This window comes from Tachyglossus aculeatus, chromosome 11 (genome assembly GCF_015852505.1).
Source record: "Tachyglossus aculeatus isolate mTacAcu1 chromosome 11, mTacAcu1.pri, whole genome shotgun sequence".
Classification (NCBI taxonomy): domain Eukaryota; kingdom Metazoa; phylum Chordata; class Mammalia; order Monotremata; family Tachyglossidae; genus Tachyglossus; species Tachyglossus aculeatus.
In genome coordinates, this window is record NC_052076.1 from 24,177,199 (window position 1) to 24,199,767 (window position 22,569).

At 48.7% G+C, this 22,569-nt stretch overlaps 1 protein-coding gene across 2 annotated transcripts; it reads left to right on the forward strand.

The window, feature by feature from the left end:
• Nucleotides 1–1,480: 1,480 nt before the first annotated feature.
• On the forward strand, nucleotides 1,481–21,614 carry LOC119935026. Of its 2 annotated transcripts, XM_038754651.1 has the most exons (5): nucleotides 1,493–1,557; nucleotides 11,281–11,356; nucleotides 16,911–17,168; nucleotides 17,386–17,442; nucleotides 20,694–21,614. In XM_038754651.1, the coding sequence occupies exons 2-5, from the start codon at nucleotides 11,335–11,337 to the stop codon at nucleotides 21,554–21,556; spliced, it is 1,200 nt and encodes a 399-aa protein (XP_038610579.1). In that variant the 5' UTR covers nucleotides 1,493–1,557; nucleotides 11,281–11,334; the 3' UTR covers nucleotides 21,557–21,614. The 2 variants fall into 2 exon arrangements, with proteins under 2 accessions (XP_038610580.1, XP_038610579.1); XM_038754652.1 differs by lacking the exon at nucleotides 11,281–11,356 and having other exon boundaries at nucleotides 1,481–1,557.
• The last annotated feature ends 955 nt before the right edge of the window (nucleotides 21,615–22,569 follow it).

Consider the following 22,569-nt stretch of genomic DNA (forward strand, 5'->3'; position numbering starts at 1 on the left):
TAAGCACTTGGGAAGTACAAGTTGACAACATATAGAGACGGGTCCCTACCCAACAGCGGGCTCACAGTCTAGGAGGGGGAGACAGACAACAAAACAAAACATATTGACAAAATAAATAGAATAAATATGTACAAATAAAATCAATCAATAAATAGAGTAATAAATCCGTACAAACATATATACAGGTGCTGTGGGGTGGGGAAGGAGGTAAGGCGGAGGGATGGGGAGTGGGAGGAGGGGGAGAGGAAGGAGGAGGCTCAGTCTGGGAAGGCATCCTGGAGGAAGTGAGCTCTCAGTAGGGCTTTGAAGGCACTTTGATAAGCACTTAGTATGTGCCAAGCACTGTTCCAAGCGCTAGGGTCGATACAAGGCAATCAGGTTGTCCCACATGAGGCTTACAGTTTTAATCCCCAAGTGGGCCCTGGCCTACTCCTGAGCCGGGGTGGGGTGACGGTATCTCTTTTACGGTATTTAAACGCTTACTATGTGCCAGACACTGTATTAAACTCTGGGATAGTAATAATAATAATAATAGTACTTGTTAAGCGCTTACTACAGTAAGCGCTCAATAAATATCACTGATTTGTTGACTCTTGGGAAAGGCAAGGACTAGATGGGGGTTTTAAAATTTCCCCTTCAGCTCAACCCCTTCTTTCCCAGCCTCGGTTGGGGATGGATTCATTCATTCATTCAATCGTCTTTATTGAGCGCTTACTGTGTGCAGAGCACTGGACTAAGCGCTTGGGAAGTACAAGTTGGCAATGTATAGAGACGGTCCCTACCCGACAACGGGATGGATACCTCTGTGCCCAGCCTAAGCAGGAGCATTCATTCATTCAGTCATATTTATTGAGAGCTTACTGTGTGCAGAGCACTGTACTAAGCGCTTGGGAAGTGCCAGTTCGTTTGGGAAGTACAAGTTACAAGAGCAGGATGTGGACAAGCAATTAGTACAGTGCTAGGCACAGAGTAAGTGCTCAATAAAGTGCTCAATGGGGAAGCAGCATGGCTCAGTGGAAAGAGCCCGGGCTTTGGAGTCAGAGGTCATGGGTTCAAATCCCGCCTCGGCCACTTGTCAGCTGCGTGACTTTGGGCAGGTCGCTTAACTTCTCTGTGCCTCAGTTCCCTCATCTGTAAAATGGGGATTAAGACTGTGAGCCCCACATGGGACAACCTGATCACCTTGTAAACTCCCCAGCGCTTAGAACGGTGCTTTGCACATAGTAAGCGCTTAATAAGTGCTATTAAAAAAAATAAATAAAAATAAATAGAATTGACGGACGGACAAGTGAGTCCTGACAGGAGCATGGTGCTGTTGTCCCATCCTTCCTCCTTAAGGCTTTCCTTCCCCACCCAACTTCCAAACCACATCCCGGCTTTCACTTTCCTTTCCTGGGAAGGCCCTCCCACTGCCAGGCAGGAACATAGTAAATTGCAAGAGGGGCCCAGCTCTGCGAGGCCGAAGTCAGGGTCATCTGCAGCCCCGGTCAGTGCCCCACTGACCCCCCAAATCCGGCCGCCTGCCCCATCCCAGGAATCTTGGACTAGCTGCTCCCGGTGAGTCGGGAATAAGTCTGCTCCTCTGCCCCAACCGCTCCATTATGCCTGGTGTGAAGCAGCCTTCCCGGGAATGGGGCTGGAGAGGGGTGGTTTCCTATGCTCCTGTGGGACAATCAATCAATCAATCAATCTATCGTATTTATTGAGCGCTTACTGTGTGCAGAGCACTGTACTAAGCACTTGGGAAGTCCAAGTTGGCAACATCTAGAGACGGTCCCTGCCCCACAGTGGGCTCGCAGTCTAGAGGGGGTGGTGGGAAAATCAGGGAGGCAATAGTCCCAGAGAGATTGAATCGGATTGAGTGTTTTACTGTGTGCAGAGCACTGTTTTGTCTTTTAATGGCATTTATTAAGCGCTTACTATGTGCAAAGCGCTGTTCTAAGCGCTGGGGAGGTTACAAGGTGATCAGGTTGTCCCATGGGGGGCTCACAGTCTTAATCCCCGCTTTGCAGATGGTAACTGTACAGATTTTAGGAGAAGCAGCGTGGCTCATTGGAAAGAGTATGGGCTTTGGAGTCAGAGGTCATGGGTTCGAATCCCGGCTCCGCCACATGTCTGCTGTGTGACCTTGGGCAAGTCACTTAACTTCTCTGAGCCTCAGTTCCCTCATCTGTAAAATGGGGATTAAGACTGTGAGCCCCACGTGGGACAACTTGATCACCTTGTATCCCCCCAGCGCTTAGAACAGTGCTCTGCACATAGAAAGCGCTTAACAAATGCCATCATTATTATTATTATTATTATTTTACAGGGGGTAACTGAGATCCGGAGAAGTGAAGTGACTTGCCCAAAGTCACCCAGCTGACAATTGGCGGAGCCGGGATTTGAACCCATGACCTCTGACTCCAAAGCCCGGGCTCTTTCCACTGAGCCACGCTGCTTCTCTGCCCTGTTCTAAGCACTTGGGAGAATACAGTACGACAATTAGCAGACACGTTCCCTGCCCACGACGAGCTTACGGTTTAGAAGGGAAGAATATGGCCAGGAATAGAAATAAAGAAATAACAGCTACGGACGTAAGAGATCCAACTTGTACTTCCCAAGGGCTTAGTACAGTGCTCTGCACACAGTAAGCGCTCAATAAATACGATTGATTGATTGATTGATTGATTGATGCGGGGCTGGGAAGGGGAGATGAACAGATGGAGGAAGTCAGGGTGACGCAGAAGGGAGTGGGAGAAGAGGAAAGGGGGGCTTAGTTAGGGAAGGCCTCTTGGAGGAGATGGACTTTCAGTGAGGCTTTGATGGGGGGGAAAGTTGGCCCTCATCCCATCTTTTCAGGGCATGAGGGAAAAGGGCAGGGAGCCCGGAGGAGCATCCTGGCCTAGTGGAAATAATAATAATAATAATAATAATAATGATAATAATAATAATGGCATTTATTAAGCGCTTACTCTGTGCAAAGCACTGTACTAAGCGCTGGTGAGGTTACAAAGTGATCAGGTTGTCCCCCGGGGGGCTCACAATCTTCATCCCCATTTTCCAGATGAGGGAACTGAGGCCCAGAGAAGTGAAGTGACTTGCCCAAAGTCACACAGCCGACGAGTGGAGAGTGGGGATTTGAACCCATGACCTGTGAGCCCACTGTTGGGTAGGGACTGTCTCTATGTGTTGCCAATTTGTACTTCCCAAGCGCTTAGTACAGTGCTCTGCACATAGTAAGCGCTCAATAAATACGATTGATGATGATGATGATGATGATGACCTCTGACTCCAAAGCCCGGGCTCTTTCCACTGGGCCACGGAAATCAATCAATCAATCAGTCAATCAATCGTATTTATTGAGCGCTTACTATGTGCAGAGCACTGTACTAAGCGCTTGGGAAGTACAAATTGGCATCACAATTGGAAAGAGCCGAGGCCTCGTAGCCTGGGGACCTGGATTTTAATCCCGTCTCTGCCACTTGCCTGCTGGATGACCTTGGGCAAGTCACTTCACTTCCGGACCTGTTTTCTGACTTGTAGAAAGGAGATTCATTCATTCAGTCGTATTTATTGAGCGCTTACTGTGTGCAGAGCACTGGTCTAAGCGCTTGGGAAGTACAAGTTGGCAACATATAGAGACGGTCCCTACCCAACAGTGGGAAATATTTGTTCTCCCTCCCCGTAAGACTGTGAGCCCCAAGGCTCACAGGGAAGCAGGAAGAAGCATGACTGAGTGGAAAAAACACGGGCTTGGAAGTCAGAGGTCATGGGTTCGAATCCCGGCTTCGCTACTTGTCAGCTGTGTGACTTGGGGCAAGGCACTTAACTTCTCTGGGCCTCAGTTACCTCTTCTGGAAAATGGGGATTAAGACTGTGAGCCCCACCTGGGACTACTTGATAACCTTGTATCTCCCCCAGTGCTTAGAACAGTGCTTGGCACATAGTAGGCGCTTAGCAAATGCCATCATTATAGAGAAGCAGTGTGGCATAGTGGAAAGAACGCGGGTTTGGGAGTCAGAGGTCGTGGGTTCTAATCCCGGCTCCGCCACTGATCAGCTGTGTGACTTTGGGCAGTCATTTGACTTCTCTGTGCCTCAGTTCCCTCATCTGTAAAATGGGAATTAAGACTGTGAGCCCCACACGGGACAACCTCATTGCCTTGTAATAATGATGGTATTTGTTAACAGTGCAAAGCACTGTTCTAAGCACTGGGGGGATTCAAGGTGATCAGGTTGTCCCACATGGGGCTCACAGTCTTAATCCCCATTTTACAGATGAGGGAACTGAGGCACAGAGAAGTTAAGTGATTTGCCCAAAGTTACACAGCTGATAAGTGGCGGAGTCAGGATTAGAACCCATGACCTCCGACTCCCAAGCCCGTGCTCTTTCCACTGAGCCCTGCTGCTTCTCTTATATCATCATCAATCGTATTTATTGACCGCTTACTGTGTGCAGAGCACTGTACTAAGCGCTTGGGAAGTGCAATTTGGCAACATATAGAGACAGTCCCTACCCAACAGTGGGCTCATATATCATATCTACCTATATGATAGATATCATATCTACCTCATACCTTACATCTACCCCAGCACTTAGAACAGTGCTCAGCACATAGTAAGCGCTTAACAAATGCCATTATTATTATTCTTATGTGTCTTCTAGACTGTGAACCCACTGTTAGGTAGGGGCTGCCTCTATATGTTGCCAACTCGTACTTCCCAAGCGCTTAGTACAGTGCTCTGCACACAGTAAGCGCTCAATAAATACGATTGATTGATTGATTGTCTGATGATGGCATTTGTTAAGCGCTTACTATCGGCCGAGCACTTGTTCTGAGCACTGTGGTAGACACAAGCTAATCACGTTGGACACAGTCCCTGTCCCACATGGGGCTCGCAGTCGTAATCCCCATTTTCCAGATGAGGGAACTGAGGCCCAGAGAAGTGAAGCGACTTGTCCAAGGTCACCCAGCAGACAAGCGGCGGAATCAGGATTAGAATCCAGATCCTGCTAACTCCCAGGCCCTATTCTGGTTGTATTTACTCAGCACACAGTAACTGCCTAACAAATACCATTATTATTTAATTTCTAGTGCCTGCTTGGCAATCGGGGACTCTGAACCTCAGGGAGCCTGAAATTCTGGTCCTCTAAACATTGCACTCTATTGACTTCTTTGGTTTGTGTATTTGTCCTTATCTCTTATCATTGTAATTGTTCTCACTATGGTATCTAAACATTGCACTCTATTGACTTCTTTGTTTTTTGGTTTGTGTATTTGTCCTTATCTCTTAACATTGTAATTGTTATCACTAAGGTATTTAAGCCCTTGCTCTGCACCACACGGTAGATATAAATTGGCCTGAAGCACTGAATCCCCATTTAATAGCTGAGGGAATGGAGAAAAGCAGCATGGCCTAGTGGAGAGAGCGCGGGTGTGAGAATCAGATGGTCTTTCAATCAATCAATCAATCAATCAATCGTATTTATTGAGCGCTTACTGTGTGCAGAGCACTGGACTAAGCGCTTGGGAAGTACAAGTTGGCAACATCTAGAGACAGTCCCTACCCAACAGTGGGCTGACAGTCTAAAAGGGGGAGACAGAGCACAAACCCGAACACACTAACAAAATAAAATAAATAGAATAGATATGTACAAGTAAAATAAATAAATAAATAGAGTAATAAATATGTACAAACATATACATCATCATCATCATCAATCGTATTTATTGAGCGCTTACTATGTGCAGAGCACTGTACTAAGCGCTTGGGAAGTACAAATTGGCAACACATAGAGACAGTCCCTACCCAACAGTGGGCTCACAGTCTCAAAGGGGGAGACAGAGAATAAAACCAAACATACTAACAAAATAAAATAAATAGAATAGATAGGTACAAGTAAAATAAATAAATAAATAGAGTAATAAATATGTACAAACATATACATATATACAGGTGCTGTGGGGAAGGGAAGGAGGTAAGATGGGGGGGATGGAGAGGGGGACGAGAGGGAGAGGAAGGAAGGGGCTCAGTCTGGGAAGGCCTCCTGGAGGAGGTGAGCTCTCAGTAGGGCCTTCAATCGTAGGAGAAGCAACGGGGCTCGGTGGAAAGAGCCCGGACTTTGGAGCCAGAGGTCACGGATTCAAATCCCGCCTCTGCCAATTGTCAGCTGGGTGACTTTGGGAAAGTCACCTCATTTCTCTGTGCCTCAGTTCCCTCCTCTGTAAAATGGGGATGAAGGCTTTGAGCCCCCCGTGGGACAATCCGATCACCTTGAGCCCACTGTTGGGTAGGGACCGTCTCTATATGTTGCCGACTTGTACTTCCCAAGCGCCTAGTACAGTGCTCTGCACACCGTAAGCGCTCAATAAATGATTGATTCCCAAGTGCTTAATACAGTGCTCTGCACACAGTAAGCGCTCATAAATACGATTGATTGATTGATTGTATCCTTCCCGGCACTTAGAACAGTGCTTTGCACATAGTAAATGCTTAATAAATGCCATCATTATTATATATATATATATATATATATATAATTTTATAACTTCTATTTATAGCAAGCGCTTAACAAATGCCATCCTTATTATTAGTATTTTAAAAATGCCACAATTATGATGATGAAGATGATTGAATGAATGAATGAATCCATCAATCAGTGTCCATGGCCTCACCTTCTTCGGAGTTGAGGCAGCCTGCTTTCGGGGGGAAAAAGAACAAGCGTACCGGAGGCGAACACACACATACACACACGTGTGCACCTGTGCACACAAACATACATGTAAACACACACACACACACACACACACACTCCGGACTTTTATTTGGGGTCGATGCCAACCTCTTTGCACTTGAGCCCAGTGGGGGAAAGGGAAAAGAAACCCAGCAATCTTCTAGACTGTGGCTCTATATGTGGCCAACTTGGACTTCCCAAGCGCTTAGTACAGCGCTCTGCACACAGTAAGCGCTCAATAAATACCATTGAATGAATGAATGAATGAATGACCCCTGCTCCCCCCCCAGCCTCACTGGGAAATTTGAGGAGCAGCATGGCCCAGTGGAAAGAGCACAAGCCTCGGAGTCAGAAGGACCCAAGTTCAAATCCCCACTCTGCCATTAATAATAATAATAATAATAATGGCATTTGTTAAGCCCTTACTATGTGCGAAGCACTGTTCTAAGCACTGGAGGGGCTACAAGGTGATCAGGTTGTCCCACGTGGGGCTCACAGTCTTCATCCCCATTTTCCAGATGAGGTAACTGAGGCACAGCGAAGTGAAGGGATTTGCCCAAAGTCACACAGCTGACAATTGGTAGAGCGGGGATTTGAACCCAAGACCTCTGATGCCAAATAATAATAATAATAATAATAATAATAATGGCACCTGACTCCAAATAATAATAATAATGATAATGGCATCTGACTCCAAATAATAATAATAATAATGATGATGGCGTTTGTTAAGCACTTACAGCTGGCAATTGGCGGAGCAGGGATTTGAACCCATGACCTCTGACTCCAAAGCCCGGGCTCTTACCCCTGAGCCACACTGCATATCTGCTGTGTGACCTTGGGCAAGTCTCTTCACTTCTCTGGGCCGCGGTTCCCTCCTCTGTAAAATGGGCGTTAATAATAATAATAATGATGGCATTTATTAAGCACTTACTATGTGCAAAGCACTGTTCTAAGCGCTGATAGATAAGATAGCTGATAGTTAAGACTGTTAGCCCCGTGTGGGACATGGACTGAGTCCAGCCTGAGTGCCTGGTATTTACCCCAGTGTTTAGAGCAGTGTTTCGCACATAATAAGCACTTGACAAATGCCATTAAAAAAAAAATTGGAATAATCCGGGGGTGGTCTGTGGACGTAGAGTCCCTGCCTCAGTCGACAGCTGCTCCTACTTTTCCACCTCGGGCCAGGGTCTGAGGCAGGTGGCCGGAGAGTGATAATAATAATAGTAATGATGGTATTTGTTAAGTGCTTACTATGTGCCAAGCACCCTTTCTAAGCGCTGGAGGAGATACAGGTTTATCAGGTTGTCCCACGTGGGGCTCACCATCTCAATCCCCATTTTCCAGATGAGGGAACTGAGGCCCAGAGAAGTGAAGTGACTTGCCGAAAGTCACACAGCTGACAAGTGATGGAGCAGGGATTAGAACCCATGACCCCTGACTCCTAAACCCGGGCTCTTTCCACTAAGCCACGCTGCTTCTCATTGAGGTACAGAGAAGTGACTTGTCCAAGGACACCCAGCAGCCAAGTGGCAGAGTCAGTATTAGAATCCACAACAATAATAGTAATGGCATTTATTAAGGCATTTATTAAGCACTTACTATGTGCAAAGCACTGTTCTAAATGCTGGGGAGGTTGCAAGGTGATCAGGCTGTCCCATGGGGGGGGGGGGGGGGTTCACAGTCTTCATCCCCATTTTACAGATGAGGGAACTGAGGCCCAGAGAAGTGAAGTGACTTGCCCAGTCACATAGCCGACAATTGGCAGAGCGGAATTTGAACCCATGACCTCTGACTCCAAAGCCCGGGCTCTTTTCACTGAGCCATGCTGCTTCTCTCACAACCATCTAACTCTCAGGTACATTCCCATGCACTTGATTCAGTGTCCCGCACACAGTGGACTGGAAGCTCCTTGAGGGTAGGGACCCTGTCTACTATATCATCCTCTCCCAAGCGTTTAATACAGTGACCTTCACAGAGTAAACTAGAAGGTCTGTGAGGACAGGGGCCATGTCCACTAACTATTAGAGAAGCAGCGTGGCTCAGTGGAAAGAGCCCGGGCTTTGGAGTCAGAGGTCATGGGTTCAAATCCCGGCTCCGCCACTTATCAGCTGTGTGACCTTGGGCAAGTCACTTCACTTCTCTGGGCCTCAGTTCCCTCATCTGTAAAATGAGGATGAAGAGTGTGAGCCCCACGTGGGACAACCTAATCACCTTGTAAACTCCCCAGCGCTTAGAACAGTGCTTCGCACATAGTAAGCGCTTAATAAATGCCATTATTATTATTATTATTATTGTATGCTCCCAAACTCTGAATTTGGTGCTCTGGGGGACAGGAATTGTGCCAATTAACTCTATTGTCCTCTCCCAAAAACCTTCATTCATTCATTCAATCGTATTTATTGACTATTTATCTATTTCTAGACTGTGAGCCGGTTGTTGGGTAGGGACCGTCTCTATATGTTGCCGATTTGTACTTCCCAAGCGCTTAGTACAGTGCTCTGCACACAGTAAGCGCTCAATAAATACAATTGAATGATTATTGAGCACTAGCACTCATTCCCTGCCCTCTAATAATAATAATGATGATGATGGCATTTGTTAAGCGCTTACTATGTGCGAAGCACTGTTCTAAGTGCGGGTGGGGATACAAGGTGATCAGGCTGTCCCACGTGGGGCTCACAGTCTTCATCCCCATTTTCCAGATGAGGTCACTGAGGCCCAGAGAAGTGAAGTGACTTGCCCAAGTCACCCAGCTGACAAGTGGCGGAGCTGGGATTTGAACCCATGACCTCTGGCTCCCAAGCCCGGGCTCTTTCCACTGAGCCACGCTGCTTCTTTTATAGTGTGAGCTTATTGTGGGCAGGGAACCTATCTAACAACCCTGTCTAGACTGTGAGCCCACTGTTGGGTAGGGACCATCTCCATATGTTGCCAACTTGTACTTCCCAAGCGCTTAGTACAGTGCTCTGCACACAGTAAGCGCTCAATATATACGATTGAATGAATGAACTCTGGTGAATTGTACTCTCCCAAGCGCTTAGTAAAGTGCTGTGCACATAGTGAGAAGCATTGTGGCTCAGTGGAAAGAGCCCAGACTTTGGAGTCAGAAGACATGGGTTCAAATCCCAGCTTTGCCAACTGTCAGCTGGGTGACTTTGGGCAAGTCACTTCACTTCTCTGTGCCTCAGTTCCCTCATGTGTAAAATGGGGATTAAAACTGTGAGCCCCCCGTGGGACCCCCTGGTCACCTTGTAACCTCCCCAGCGCTTAGAACAGTGCTTTGCACGTAGTAAGTGCTTAACAAATGCCATCATTATTATTAGTATCACCTTGTAACCTCCCCAGCGCTTAGAACAGTGCTTTGCACGTAGTAAAAGTGCTTAATAAATGCCATCATTATTATTATCACCTTGTAACCTCCCCAGCGCTTAGAACAGTGCTTTGCACGTAGTAAGTGCTTAATAAATCCCATCATTATCATTATTATTATCACCTTGTAACCTCCCTAGCGCTTAGAACAGTGCTTTGCACGTAGTAAGTGCTTAATAGAAGCCATCATTATCATTATTATTATCACCTTGTAACCTCCCCAGCGCTTAGAACAGTGCTTTGCACCTAGTAAGTGCTTAATAAAAGCCATCATTATCATTATTATCACCTTGTAATCTCCCCAGCGCTTAGAACAGTGCTTTGCACGTAGTAAGTGCTTAATAAAAGCCATCATTATCATTATCACCTTGTAATAATACTGATGGCATTTTATTAAGCGCTTACTACGTGCAGAGCACTGTTCTAAGCGCTGGAGAGGTTACAAGGTGATCAGGTTATCCCACGGGTGGCTCACACTCTTCATCCCCATTTTACAGATGAGGAAACTGAGGCCCAGAGAAGTTAAGTGGCTTGACCAAAGTCACACAGCTAATTGGCAGTGCCGGGATTTGAACCCATGACCTCTGACTCCAAAGCCCGGGCTCTTTTCCACTGAGCCACGGGGCTTCTCTGCAAGCCCCCTGATACCCAGAGAAGCCCAGAGAAGCCCCTTGCTTCTCTGCAAGGAGGTTCCTTGTAACCTCCCCAGCGCTTAGAACAGTGCTTTGCACCTAGTAAGTGCTTAATAAAAGCCATCATTATCATTATTATTATCACCTCGTAACCTACCCAGCGCTTAGAACAGTGCTTTGCACATAGTAAGCGCTTGGAGAAGCAGCGTGGCTCAGTGGGAAGAGCCCGGGCTTTGGAGTCAGAGGTCATGGGTTTGAATCCCCGCTCCGCCACTTGTCTGCTGTGTGACCTCGGGCAAGTCACTTCACTTCTCTTAGCCTCAGTTCCCTCATCTGTAAAATGGGGATTAAGACTGTGAGCCCCACGTGGGACAACCTGATCACTTTGTACCCCCCCAGTGCTTAGAACAGTGCTTTGCACATAGTAAGCGCTTAACAACTGCCAACATTATTATTAACAAATATAATCATTATTATTATTATTATTGTAGTGCTCAGTAAGATATGATTAATTGTTGATTAAGTGCTCAGTAACTGTGATAACTTGATTGTTTTCCAGGTGTGTGGAAGGACCCATTGCCCTGCCGTCTAAGAGGAGTCCTGAATAGGAGTCATGGAGGCAGTTTCTGCACTAAGTACATAAAGCACTTCCATGTGGCTTTAAAGCCTTCCACCACCTTGTCCGCTCCTCCCTCACCTCACTACTCTCCTCCTCCAACCCAGCCCTTAAACTTCGCTCCTCTCATCCCAACCTACTTACTGAACGTCCATCTCGTCCGTCTCGCCTCCGACCCCTCGCCCACATCCTACCCCTGTCCTGGAATAACCTCCCTCCTCCTATCAAACAGAGAATTGCTGTCCCCCACTTCCAAACCTTATCAAAGGCCCATCTCCTCCCAGATAGGCCCATGTCCTCCAAGTACATATTTACTATTCCATTTATTTTGTCAAGGAAGTGCACCTAGCTTTAATTCTATTTCTTCTCATCAATCAATCAATCAATCATATTTATTGAGCGCTTACTGCGTGCGGAGCACTGGACTAAGCGCTCGGGAAGTACAAGTTGGCAACATCTAGAGACAGTCCCTACCCAACGGTGGGCTCTTAATAATAATAGTAATGATGGCATTTATTAAGCGCTTACTATGTGCAAAGCGCTGTTCTAAGCGCTGGGGAGGCTACAAGGTGATCAGGTTGTCCCACGGGGGGCTCACAGTCTTCATCCCCATTTTGCAGATGAGGGAACTGAGGCCCAGAGAAGTGAAGTGACTTGCCCAAAGTCACCCAGCTGACAATTGGTGGAGCCGGGATTTGAACCCATGACCTCTGACTCCAAAGCCCGGGCTCTTTCCACTGAGCCATGCTGCTTTACTTCTATTTCTTCTGCTCAATCAATCAATCAATCGTGTTTATTGAGCGCTTACTGTGTGCAGAGCACTGGACTAAGCGCTTGGGAAGCAGAAGTTGGCAACATATAGAGACAGTCCCTACCCCACAGTGGGCTCTTAAGAATAATAATAATAATAATAATAATGGCATTTATTAAGCGCTTACTATGTGCAAAGTGCTGTTCTAAGCGCTGGGGAGGGTACAAGGTGATCAGGTTGTCCCTTGTGGGGCTCACAGTCTTCATCCCCATTTTACAGATGAGGGAACTGAGGCACAGAGAAGTGAAGTGACTTGCCCAAAGTCACACAACTGACAAGTGGCAGAGCCGGGATTTGAATCCATGACCTCTGACTCCATAGCCCATGCTCTTTCCTCATTTCCAGATGAGGGAACTGAGGCCCAGAGAAGTGAAGTGACTTGCCCAAAGTCACCCAGCTGACAGTTGGCAGAGCCGGGATTGTCCCATGTGGGGCTCACAATCTTAATCCTCATTTTACATGCAAGCATCGTGGCTCAGTGGATAAGAGCCCGGGCTTTGGAGTCAGAGGTCATGGGTTCAAATCCCGGCTCCGCCAATTGTCAGCTGGGTGACTTTGGGCAAGTCACTTCACTTCTCTGGGCCTCAGTTCCCTCATCTGGAAAATGGGGATTTAGACTGTGAGCCCCCCTTGGGGCAACCTGATCACCTTGTATCCCCCCAGCGCTTAGAACAGTGCTTTGCACATAGTAAGCGCTTAACAAATGCCATCATCATCATCATCATTTCCTACCGAGGTCACACATTCCAGGCCCGTGCTCTAGCCATTAGGCCATGCTGCCTCCCTTGACACCTGACCACATGTTTGGTTTCGTTCTCTGTCTCCCCCTTTTAGACTGTGAGCCCGCTGTTGGGTAGGGACCGTCTCTAGATGTTGCCAACTTGGACTTGCCAAGCGCTTAGTACAGTGCTCTGCACACAGTAAGCGTTCAATAAATACGATTGAATGAATGAATAAAAAGAAGTCTTCCCTGACTAAGCCTCTTCTCCCACCCTCTTCTGCACAGCTTTCACCTGCTCCTTCATCCAGCCTCCCTCGCAGCCCCACGGCACGTACGCCTAGATCTGTGTATATCTGTAATTTATTTACTCTATTTACTTATTTCTATTAATGTCTGTCTCCTCCTCTAGACTGTGAGTTGGTTGTGGGCAGGACTGTATCTACTTGTTATATTACACTCTCCCAAGAGCTTAGGACCCCGCCCTCGGCCCTCGGCCTCGAGGGAAACAGGGAGACAGGAAGGGAGGGCGGCCGGCACCCGGAGATCGCGGGCCTTCCTAAGGGCTGCAGCCCTTCCCGCCTTCCCACCTGCCTTCCCGCCTTCCCACCACCTGCCTTCCCGCCCGACTTCCCTCCTCTCTTCCCGCCTGACCCGCGGCCCGGCCAACCAAGGGACTTCCTCCCGCCCGCCTTCCCGCCATCCTTCCCGTCTTCTCGCCTTCCCACTTCCCTTTCCTCCATTCTTCCCGCCTTCTCGCCTTCCTTCCCACCTCCCTTCCCGCTCGCCTTCCTGCCACCCTCCTCATCTTCTTGCCTTCCCGCCCCCCTTCCCACCACCATCCTTCCCATCTTCTCGCCTTCCCGCCCCCCTTCCCACCACCATCCTTCCCATCTTCTCGCCTTCCCGCCTGCCTGCCTTCCCTCCGGCCCTCGCCCGGCTCCCCCGCGATGCCGCTTCGCACCTCCCTTCCCCTGCGGGGCCTTCCTTCCCCCGAGCCCTACCACCAGCGACGCTTCTTCCCGCCTGCCTTCCCTCTTCCCTTCCCTGCCACCCTTCCCTCTTCCCTTCCCTGCCACCCTTCCCACCCGCCTTCCCCTCCTCCCTTCCCACCGGCCTTCCCTCCCTCCTTCCCTTCCCCCCCCACCCGGGTTGCTCCCCACACTTCCCCCCGCCCGGCCCCATCTCACCTAGAGACCCCGCCCCCCCACCCCCACCCATTTCCTGTATATATGTATATATGTTTGTACATATTTATTACTCTATTTATTTATTTTACTCGTACATATCTATTCTATATATTTTATTTTGATAGTATGTTTGTTTTGTTCTCTGTCTCCCCCTTTTAGACTGTGAGCCCGCTGTTGGGTAGGGACTGTCTCTATATGTTGCCAATTTGGACTTCCCGAGCGCTTAGTACAGTGCTCTGCACATAGTAAGCACTCAATAAATACGATTGATGATGATGATTAGTACAGTGCTTTTTCCTTTTTCCTCTCCTACTCCCCCATTCCCCCCCCGCCCTACCTCCTTCCCCTCCCCACAGCACTTGTATATATAATAATAATTTTAGTATTTGTTAAGCGCTTACTATGTGCCAAGCACTGTTCTAAGCGCTAGGGAGGATACAAAGTGATCAGGTTGTCCCATGTGGGGCTCACAATCTTAATCCTCATTTTACAGATGAGGTAACTGAGGCACAGAGAAGTTAATATTTGTACAGATTTATTATTCTATTTTACTTGTACATATTTACTATTCAATTTATTTTGTTAATGATGTGCATCTAGCTTTAATTCTATTTGTTCTGATGATTTTGACATCGTCTACATGTTTTGTTTTGTCGTCTGTCTCCCCCTTCTAGATTGTGAGCCCGTTGTTAGGTAGGGACCGTCTCTCTCTGTTGCTGACTTGTACTTCCCAAGCGCTTAGTACAGTGCTCTGCACACAGTAAGTGCTCAATAAATACAATTGAATGAATGAATGAATGCTTTGCACACAGTAAGCACTCAATAAATACAATTGAATGAATGAATGATTGAGAAGCAGCGTGGCTTAGTGGAAAGAGCCTCGGCTTGAGAGTCAGAGGTCACGGGTTCTAATCCCGGCTCCGCCAGTTGTCAGCTGTGTGACTTTGGGCAAGTCACTTCACTTCTCTGGGCCTCAGTTCCCTCATCTGGAAAATGGGGATGAAGACTGTGAGCCCCACGTGGGACAACCTGATCACCTTGCCAGCGCTTAGAACGGTGCTTGGCACATAGTAAGCGCTTAACAAATGCCATCATTTATTATTATTATACGAGATAATCAGATCCCACACGGGGCTTACAGTCTAAGAAGGAGGGAGAACAGGGATGGGATCCCCATTTTGAAGATGAGGAACCAGAGGCCCAGAGAAGTGATCATCATCAATCGTATTTATTGAGCGCTTACTGTGTGCAGAGCACTGTACTAAGCGCTTGGGTGACTTGCCCAAGGTCAAGTCACCTTTATCATCATCAACGATTATCTGGGTCCCCAGAGCAAAGGAGCTTGAGGAAGGGAGTTTTAATCTCAGGGTTTATGAGGTTGCAAACTGGTCCCCTTGAGGGCCAAGGGTCAGCCAGAAAGGACACCGGGGCAGGAGCCCAGCTGAACGGGAGAGGTGGGAGGGGAGGGAAGAGAAGGAAAGGAAGGGAAAAGTAGCGTGGCCTTGTGGATAAATCAATCAATCAATCAATTGTATTTATTGAGCGCTTACTGTGTGCAGAGCACTGTACTAAGCGCTTGGGAAGTACAAGTTGGCAACATACAGAGACGGTCCCTACCCAACTGTGGGATCACAGTCCAGAGAAGCAGCTTGGCTCAGTGGAAAGAGCCAGGGCTTTGGAGTCAGAGGGTCATGGGTTCGAATCCCGGCTCCGCCACATGTCTGCTGTGTGACCTTGGGCAAGTCACTTAACTTCTCTGAGCCTCAGTTACCTCATCTGTAAAATGGAGATTATGACTGTGAGCCCCACGTGGGACAACCTGATCACCTTGTATCCCCCCACAGCGCTTAGAACAGTGCTCTGCATATAGTAAATGCTTAACAAATGTCATTAAAAAAAAAAAAAGAAGCCCGGGCCCACGAGTCAGAAGGACCTGGGTTCTAATCCCAGCTCTGCCTCTGCTCTGCTGTGTGACCTTGGGCCAGTCACTTCATTTCTCTGGGGCTCAGTGACCTCATCTGTCAAATGGGGATTAAGACTATGCACCCCACGTGGGGCAGGGACTGTGTCCAACCCAATTGGCTTGAATCCACACCGAGCTTAGAACGGCACCTGCCCCAGAGTGAGTGCTTAACAAATGCCACGATTATTATCATTACTTAGATGATGAGTCCCACGTGGGACTTGATTATCTTGAATCTGCCCCAGTTCTTACAGCAGTGGTTGGCACGTAGGAAGCACTGAACAAATACCACAATTATTATTAATCATTAAGTCTCCTAGACTGTGAGCCCACTGTTGGGTAGGGACTGTCTCTATATGTTGCCAACTTGGACTTCCCAAGCGCTTAGTACAGTGCTCTGCACACAGTAAGCACTCAATAAATACGATTGATTGATTAAGGGGGCAGGGAATAATGTCTTTCTCCCGCTCTGTACCGTCAGCTCACCGTGAGCAGGGAATGTGTCCGTTTATTGTTATGTGGTACTTTCCCAAGCACTTAGTACAATGCTCTGCACACAGTAAGTGCTCGATAAATATGACTGAATGAGTGAATGGACCGTATCCAACCTAATTAACTTCATCGATCGTATTTATTAAGCGCTTACTGTGTGCAGAGCACTGGACTAAGCGCTTGGGAAGTACAAGTTGGCAACATATAGAGACAGTCCCTACCCAACAGTGGGCTCACAGTCTAAAAGGACTTGATTAACCTGTATCTACCTCAGCGCTTAGGACAGTGTTCGACCCACAGTGAGCATATAACAAATACAATTTAAAAAAGGGAAGAAAGAGGAAGAGCAGGCCTTTCACACTTGTCTCTCTCTGCCCTGACCTTTGACCCCGAACCCAGAGACCATCGAGGACAAGAGGCGGGAACTCATCGACAGTCTCAGCGAAGCCAATATCCAGGGAATCGCCGACCACCTGCTGCAGGAGAAGATCTTGAACGGGGAAGAGATGGGCCACCTGGTTTCGGAGAAGACCTCGGCCAACAGAGCCCGCTACTTCCTCCGGGAGCTGTGTCACAAAGGGGAGAAAGTCTGCACGCGCTTCCTGGAACTCCTGAAGGACAACGACCCATACAAATACGACACCCTATTCCCCAAAGGTACGGAGAGGCGGGTGAGGCCGCTCACCACCAACGAGGGGGTTGGTTGGGTCACCGGGGGAGCCGATTTTTTGTCTCCCTCTGCAAATCCTGGCACTCCTTTCTAATCCATCCCTTCCTTAAGTGCACGTCCTCTACCCCCGCGGTGACTTCCGTTGCCCAGAGAGCCGTCCATCCGCGTCCCTGACTCGTCACCCCAATGACCTGTTTGGTTTAGGGAGCGGAAGTCTACAGTCCGAGGACCAGCCGGATGAGCCCCCGTTGCTGAATCTCGGTACGTCCGGGCAGGAGGGGCCTCCGCCTGGGGGGCCCCTGATGTCCTCACCCCATGGGGCAAGGCGGAGGGGTGGGTGGGCCACCAGGGAGGAAGCCTCCCCTGAGACTGTCCCTGGCACCGTCTCTATATCAATCAATCAATCAATCGTATTTATTGAGCACTTACTGTGTGCAGAGCACTGTACCAAGCGTTTGGGAAGTCCAAGTTGGCAACATATAGAGACGGTCCCTAGCCAACGGCGGGCTCACAGTCTAGAAGGGGGAGACGGAGAACAAAACCAAACATACTAACAAAATAAAATAAATAGAATAGATAGGTACAAGTAAAATAAATAAATAAATAGAATAATAAATATGTACAAACATCATCATCATCAATCGTATTTATTGAGCGCTTACTGTGTGCAGAGCAGTGTACTAAGCGCTTGGGAAGTACAAGTTGGAAACATACAGAGACAGTCCCTACCCAACAGTGGGCTCACAGTCTAGAAGGGGGAGATGGAGAACAAAACCAAACATACTAACAAAATAAAATAAATAGAATAGATAGGTACAAGTAAAATAAATAAATAGAATAATAAATATGTACAAACATCATCATCATCAATCGTATTTATTGAGCGCTTACTGTGTGCAGAGCAGTGTACTAAGCGCTTGGGAAGTACAAGTTGGCAACATCTAGAGACAGTCCCTACCCAACAGTGGGCTCAAAGTCTAGAAGGGGGAGACGGAGAACAAAACCAAACATACTAACAAAATAAAATAAATAGAATAGATAGGTACAAGTAAAATAAATAAATAAATAGAATAATAAATATGTACAAACATATATACAGGTGCTGTGGGGAAGGGAAGGAGGTAAGATGGGGGATGGAGAGGGGGACGAGGGGGAGAGGAAGGAAGGGGCTCAGTCTGGGAAGGCCTCCTGGAGGAGGTGAGCTCTCAGTAGGACCTTGAAGGGAGGAAGAGAGCTAGCTTGGCGGTTGGGCAGAGGGATGGCAGAGTTCCAGGAAGCGCTTGCAGACTTTCTCCCCTTTGTGACACAGCTCCCTGAGGAAGTAGCGGGCTCTATTGCCTGAGGTCTTCTCTATATGTTGCCAACTTGTACTTCCCAAGCGCTTAGTACAGTGCTCTGCACACGGTAAGCGCTCAATAAATACGATTGAATGAATGAATGAGGACCAGTCGCTGCCTCGGAGCTGGGACGGGAGGGAGAGTTGCAAAAAGATCCCAGACCCTCTGAGTTATTTGTTTGGGACGGGAGCAATCCAGTTCTTCTCAGTCTGCTCTTCTGGTTACTAACTGCTGACCCTCCCCTCCTCTTCCCCGTCATGTTCCCTCTCCTCCTTTTATTTTTATTTTTTGATGGCATTAATTAAGCGCTTACTACGTGCAAAGCACTGTTCTAAGCGCTGGGGAGGTTACAAGGTGATCAGGTTGTCCCACGGGGGGCTCACAGTCTTCAGTCCTTGGTCTGACCCCTTTTCCCTCCCTGACCTGCTCTCCTTCCCTTCCCTGCCCTGTCCCCCTCCCTTCCTTCCTTCCCATTCATTCAATCGTATTTATTGAGCGCTTACAGTGTGCAGAGCACTGTACTAAGCGCCTGGGAAGTCCAAGTTGGCAACATATAGAGACGGTCCCTACCCAACGGTGGGCTCCCAGTCTAGAAGTCCAAGGAGAACCAGTGTGGCTCAGTGGAAAGAGCCCGGGCTTTGGACTCAGAGGTCACGGGTTCCAATCCCCGCTCCGCCAATGGTCAGCTGTGTGACTTTGGGCAGGTCGCCTCACTCCTCTGCGCCTCAGTTACCTCATCTGTCAAAATGGGGATTAAGTCTGTGAGCCTCCCGTGTGGACAACCTGATCACCCTGTAGCCTCCCCAGCTCTTAGAACAGTGCTTTGCACGTAGTAAGCGCTTAATCAATCAATCAATCAATCAATCATATTTATTGAGCGCTTACTATGTGCAGAGCACTGTACTAAGCGCTTGGGAAGTACAAATTGGCAACACATAGAGACAGTCCCTACCCAACAGTGGGCTCACAGTCTAAAAGGGGGAGACAGAGAACAGAACCAAACATACCAACAAAATAAAATAAATAGGATAGAAATGTACAAGTAAAATAAATAAATAAATAAATAAATAGAGTAATAAATATGTACAACCATATATACATATATACAGGTGCTGTGGGGAAGGGAAGGAGGTAAGATGGGGGGATGGAGAGGGGGACGAGGGGGAGAGGAGGGAAGGGGCTCAGTCTGGGAAGGCCTCCTGGAGGAGGTGAGCTCTCAGCAGGGCCTTGAAGGGAGGAAGAGAGCGAGCTTGGCAGATGGGCAGAGGGATTGGGGGCATTCCAGGCCCGGGGGAGGACGTGGGCCGGGGGTCGACGGCAGGACAGGCGAGAACGAGGTACAGTGAGGAGATTAGCGGTGGAGGAGCGGAGGTTGCGGGCTGGGCAGTAGAAGGAGAGAAGGGAGGTGAGGTAGGAGTGGGCCAGGGGATGGATGGACAGCCTGGAAGCCCAGGGTGAGGAGTTTCTGCCTGATGCGCAGATTGATTGGTAGCCACTGGAGATTTTTGAGGAGGGGAGTAATATGCCCAGAGCGTTTCTGGACAAAGATAATCCGGGCAGCAGCAGGAAGTATGGATTGAAGTGGAGAGAGACACGAGGATGGGAGATCGGAGAGAAGACTGGTGCAGTAGTCCAGACGGGATAGGATGAGAGCTTGAATGAGCAGGGTAGCAGTTTGGATGGAGAGGAAAGGGCGGATCTTGGCAATGTTGCGGAGCTGAGACCGGCAGGTTTTGGTGACGGCTTGGATGTGAGGGGTGAATGAGAGAGCGGAGTCGAGGATGACACCAAGGTTGCGGGCCTGTGAGACGGGAAGGATGGTAGTGCCGTCAACAGTGACGGGAAAGTCAGGGAGAGGGCAAGGTTTGGGAGGGAAGACAAGGAGCTCAGTCCAGTTAATACAGGCCATTATTATTAGTAGTAGACTTTTAGACTGTGAGCCCACTGTTGGGTAGGGACTGTCTCTATGTGTTGCCAACTTGTACTTCCCAAGCGCTTAGTCCGGTGCTCTGCACACAGTAAGTGCTCAATAAATATGATTGATTGATTATTATTATTCTACTGATCCGTCCCTCCCGTGGCCCATCTCTTCTCCTCTCCGGCCCGCCCCGTCCCCTCCGTATCCCGCTCCTTCCCGGTTTCCCTGGCCTTCCCTCCTCGGACCCTGGCTCCCAGGAGGGTGCAGCCTGTCGGACCTGGAGCGGTGCGCCGGCCAGAACGAGGAGCAACTGATCCGCCGGCTGGAACAGCAGCTGGAGCCCGAGGCCCTGGCCGGCCTGCGGAAAGACCTGCCCCGACGGAGGCTCAAGGCCCAGCTGGCCTTTTCCCCGGCCCAGTTTTACAGGTTGTACACCAACAAGGAGCTGGAGGGCTACCTTCACACTGTCCACGGGGGCCAGAGAGCCAAACACGTCCCAAAGGTAGTCCAGGAGCTGCTGTTCGGCAAGGGGGGCCCTGCGGCCCAAGAGGAGGAGGAGGAGGACAGAGAGGAGGAGGAGAAGGAGGCGACCAAAGAGGCCGGGGCAGCCGGTGACCGTGGATCCCGCGATCAGAAACCGCCTCCTCGTAGAGACCCCAAGTCCTCCAGAAACTTAGCGTCCGACGTGGAGAAATGGCGCCGGCGGGAGGAAGCCGAGGTCCCCGGGGAGACGGTCCGCTTGGACTTCCTCAACCTGAGAGAACACGGGCGGTGGAAGTGCCTGCTGGCTCGGGGGCTGATTTGCTGTCGAGCCCCCGGCGGGAAAGAGAGCTTCCTTCTCGTAATCCCCCCGAGCAGCCAGGAGAAGAAGTTGTTTCCGTCGGGCGCCCTCTCCAAGTACTCTCGGTTCGAGCTGCAGTTCCAGATGGGCGTCGTGGGCGACGTGGACCACTGCCGCGTCTTCTCGGGCGACGGCGGGCTCAACCTGACCGTCCAGTACGAAGCGGAGATGTTCCGACTCTACGAGAAGCATCTGCTGGAGACGGTGGAACGGGTCCTCCTGCCGCTTCTGGCCCAGTACCGGAAATTGCAGAGGGAAGTTCTGCTGGGTTGCCCTTGACGGGCAGTCGTATTTATCGGGTGCTAACTGTGGGCCGAGCACTGTACTAAACCCTTAGCAGAGGACAATACACTGATTCATTCATTCATTCATTCAGTCGTATTTATTGAGCGCTAACTGTGGGCAGAGCACTGTACTAAACCCTTAGCAGAGGACAATACAATGATTCACTCATTCATTCAGTCGTATTTATTGAGTGCTAACTGTGGGCAGAGCACTGTACTAAACCCTTAGCAGAGGACAATACACTGATTCATTCATTCATTCATTCAGTCGTATTTATTGAGCGCTAACTGTGGGCAGAGCACTGTACTAAACCCTTAGCAGAGGACAATACACTGATTCATTCATTCATTCATTCAGTCGTATTTATTGAGCGCTAACTGTGGGCAGAGCACTGTACTAAACCCTTAGCAGAGGACAATACAATGATTCACTCATTCATTCACTCAGTCGTATTTATTGAGCGCTAACTGTGGGCAGAGCAATGTACTAAACCCTTAGCAGAGGACAATACACTGATTCATTCATTCATTCATTCAGTCGTATTTATTGAGCGCTAACTGTGGGCCGAGCACTGTACTAAACCCTTAGCAGAGGACAATACACTGATTCATTCATTCATTCATTCAGTCGTATTTATTGAGCGCTAACTGTGGGCAGAGCACTGTACTAAACCCTTAGCAGAGGACAATACAATGATTCACTCATTCATTCATTCAGTCGTATTTATTGAGCGCTAACTGTGGGCAGAGCACTGGACTAAACCCTTAGCAGAGGACAATACACTGATTCACTCATTCATTCATTCAGTCGTATTTATTGAGCGCTAACTGTGGGCAGAGCAATGTACTAAACCCTTAGCAGAGGACAATACACTGATTCATTCATTCATTCATTCAGTCGTATTTATTGAGCGCTAACTGTGGGCAGAGCACTGGACTAAACCCTTGGCAGAGGACAATACAATGATTCATTCATTGATTCAGTCGTATTTATTGAGCGCTAACTGT

Excerpts from the sequence above, each read along its gene's own strand:
- LOC119935026 (XM_038754651.1), top strand. The coding sequence starts at position 11,335 with ATGGAGGCAGTTTCTGCACTAA. Across the intron at positions 11,357-16,910 it reads GGAGGCAGTTTCTGCACTAA|AGACCATCGAGGACAAGAGG; the intron begins GTACATAAAGCA and ends CCCCGAACCCAG. Across the intron at positions 17,169-17,385 it reads CGACACCCTATTCCCCAAAG|GGAGCGGAAGTCTACAGTCC; the intron begins GTACGGAGAGGC and ends TGTTTGGTTTAG.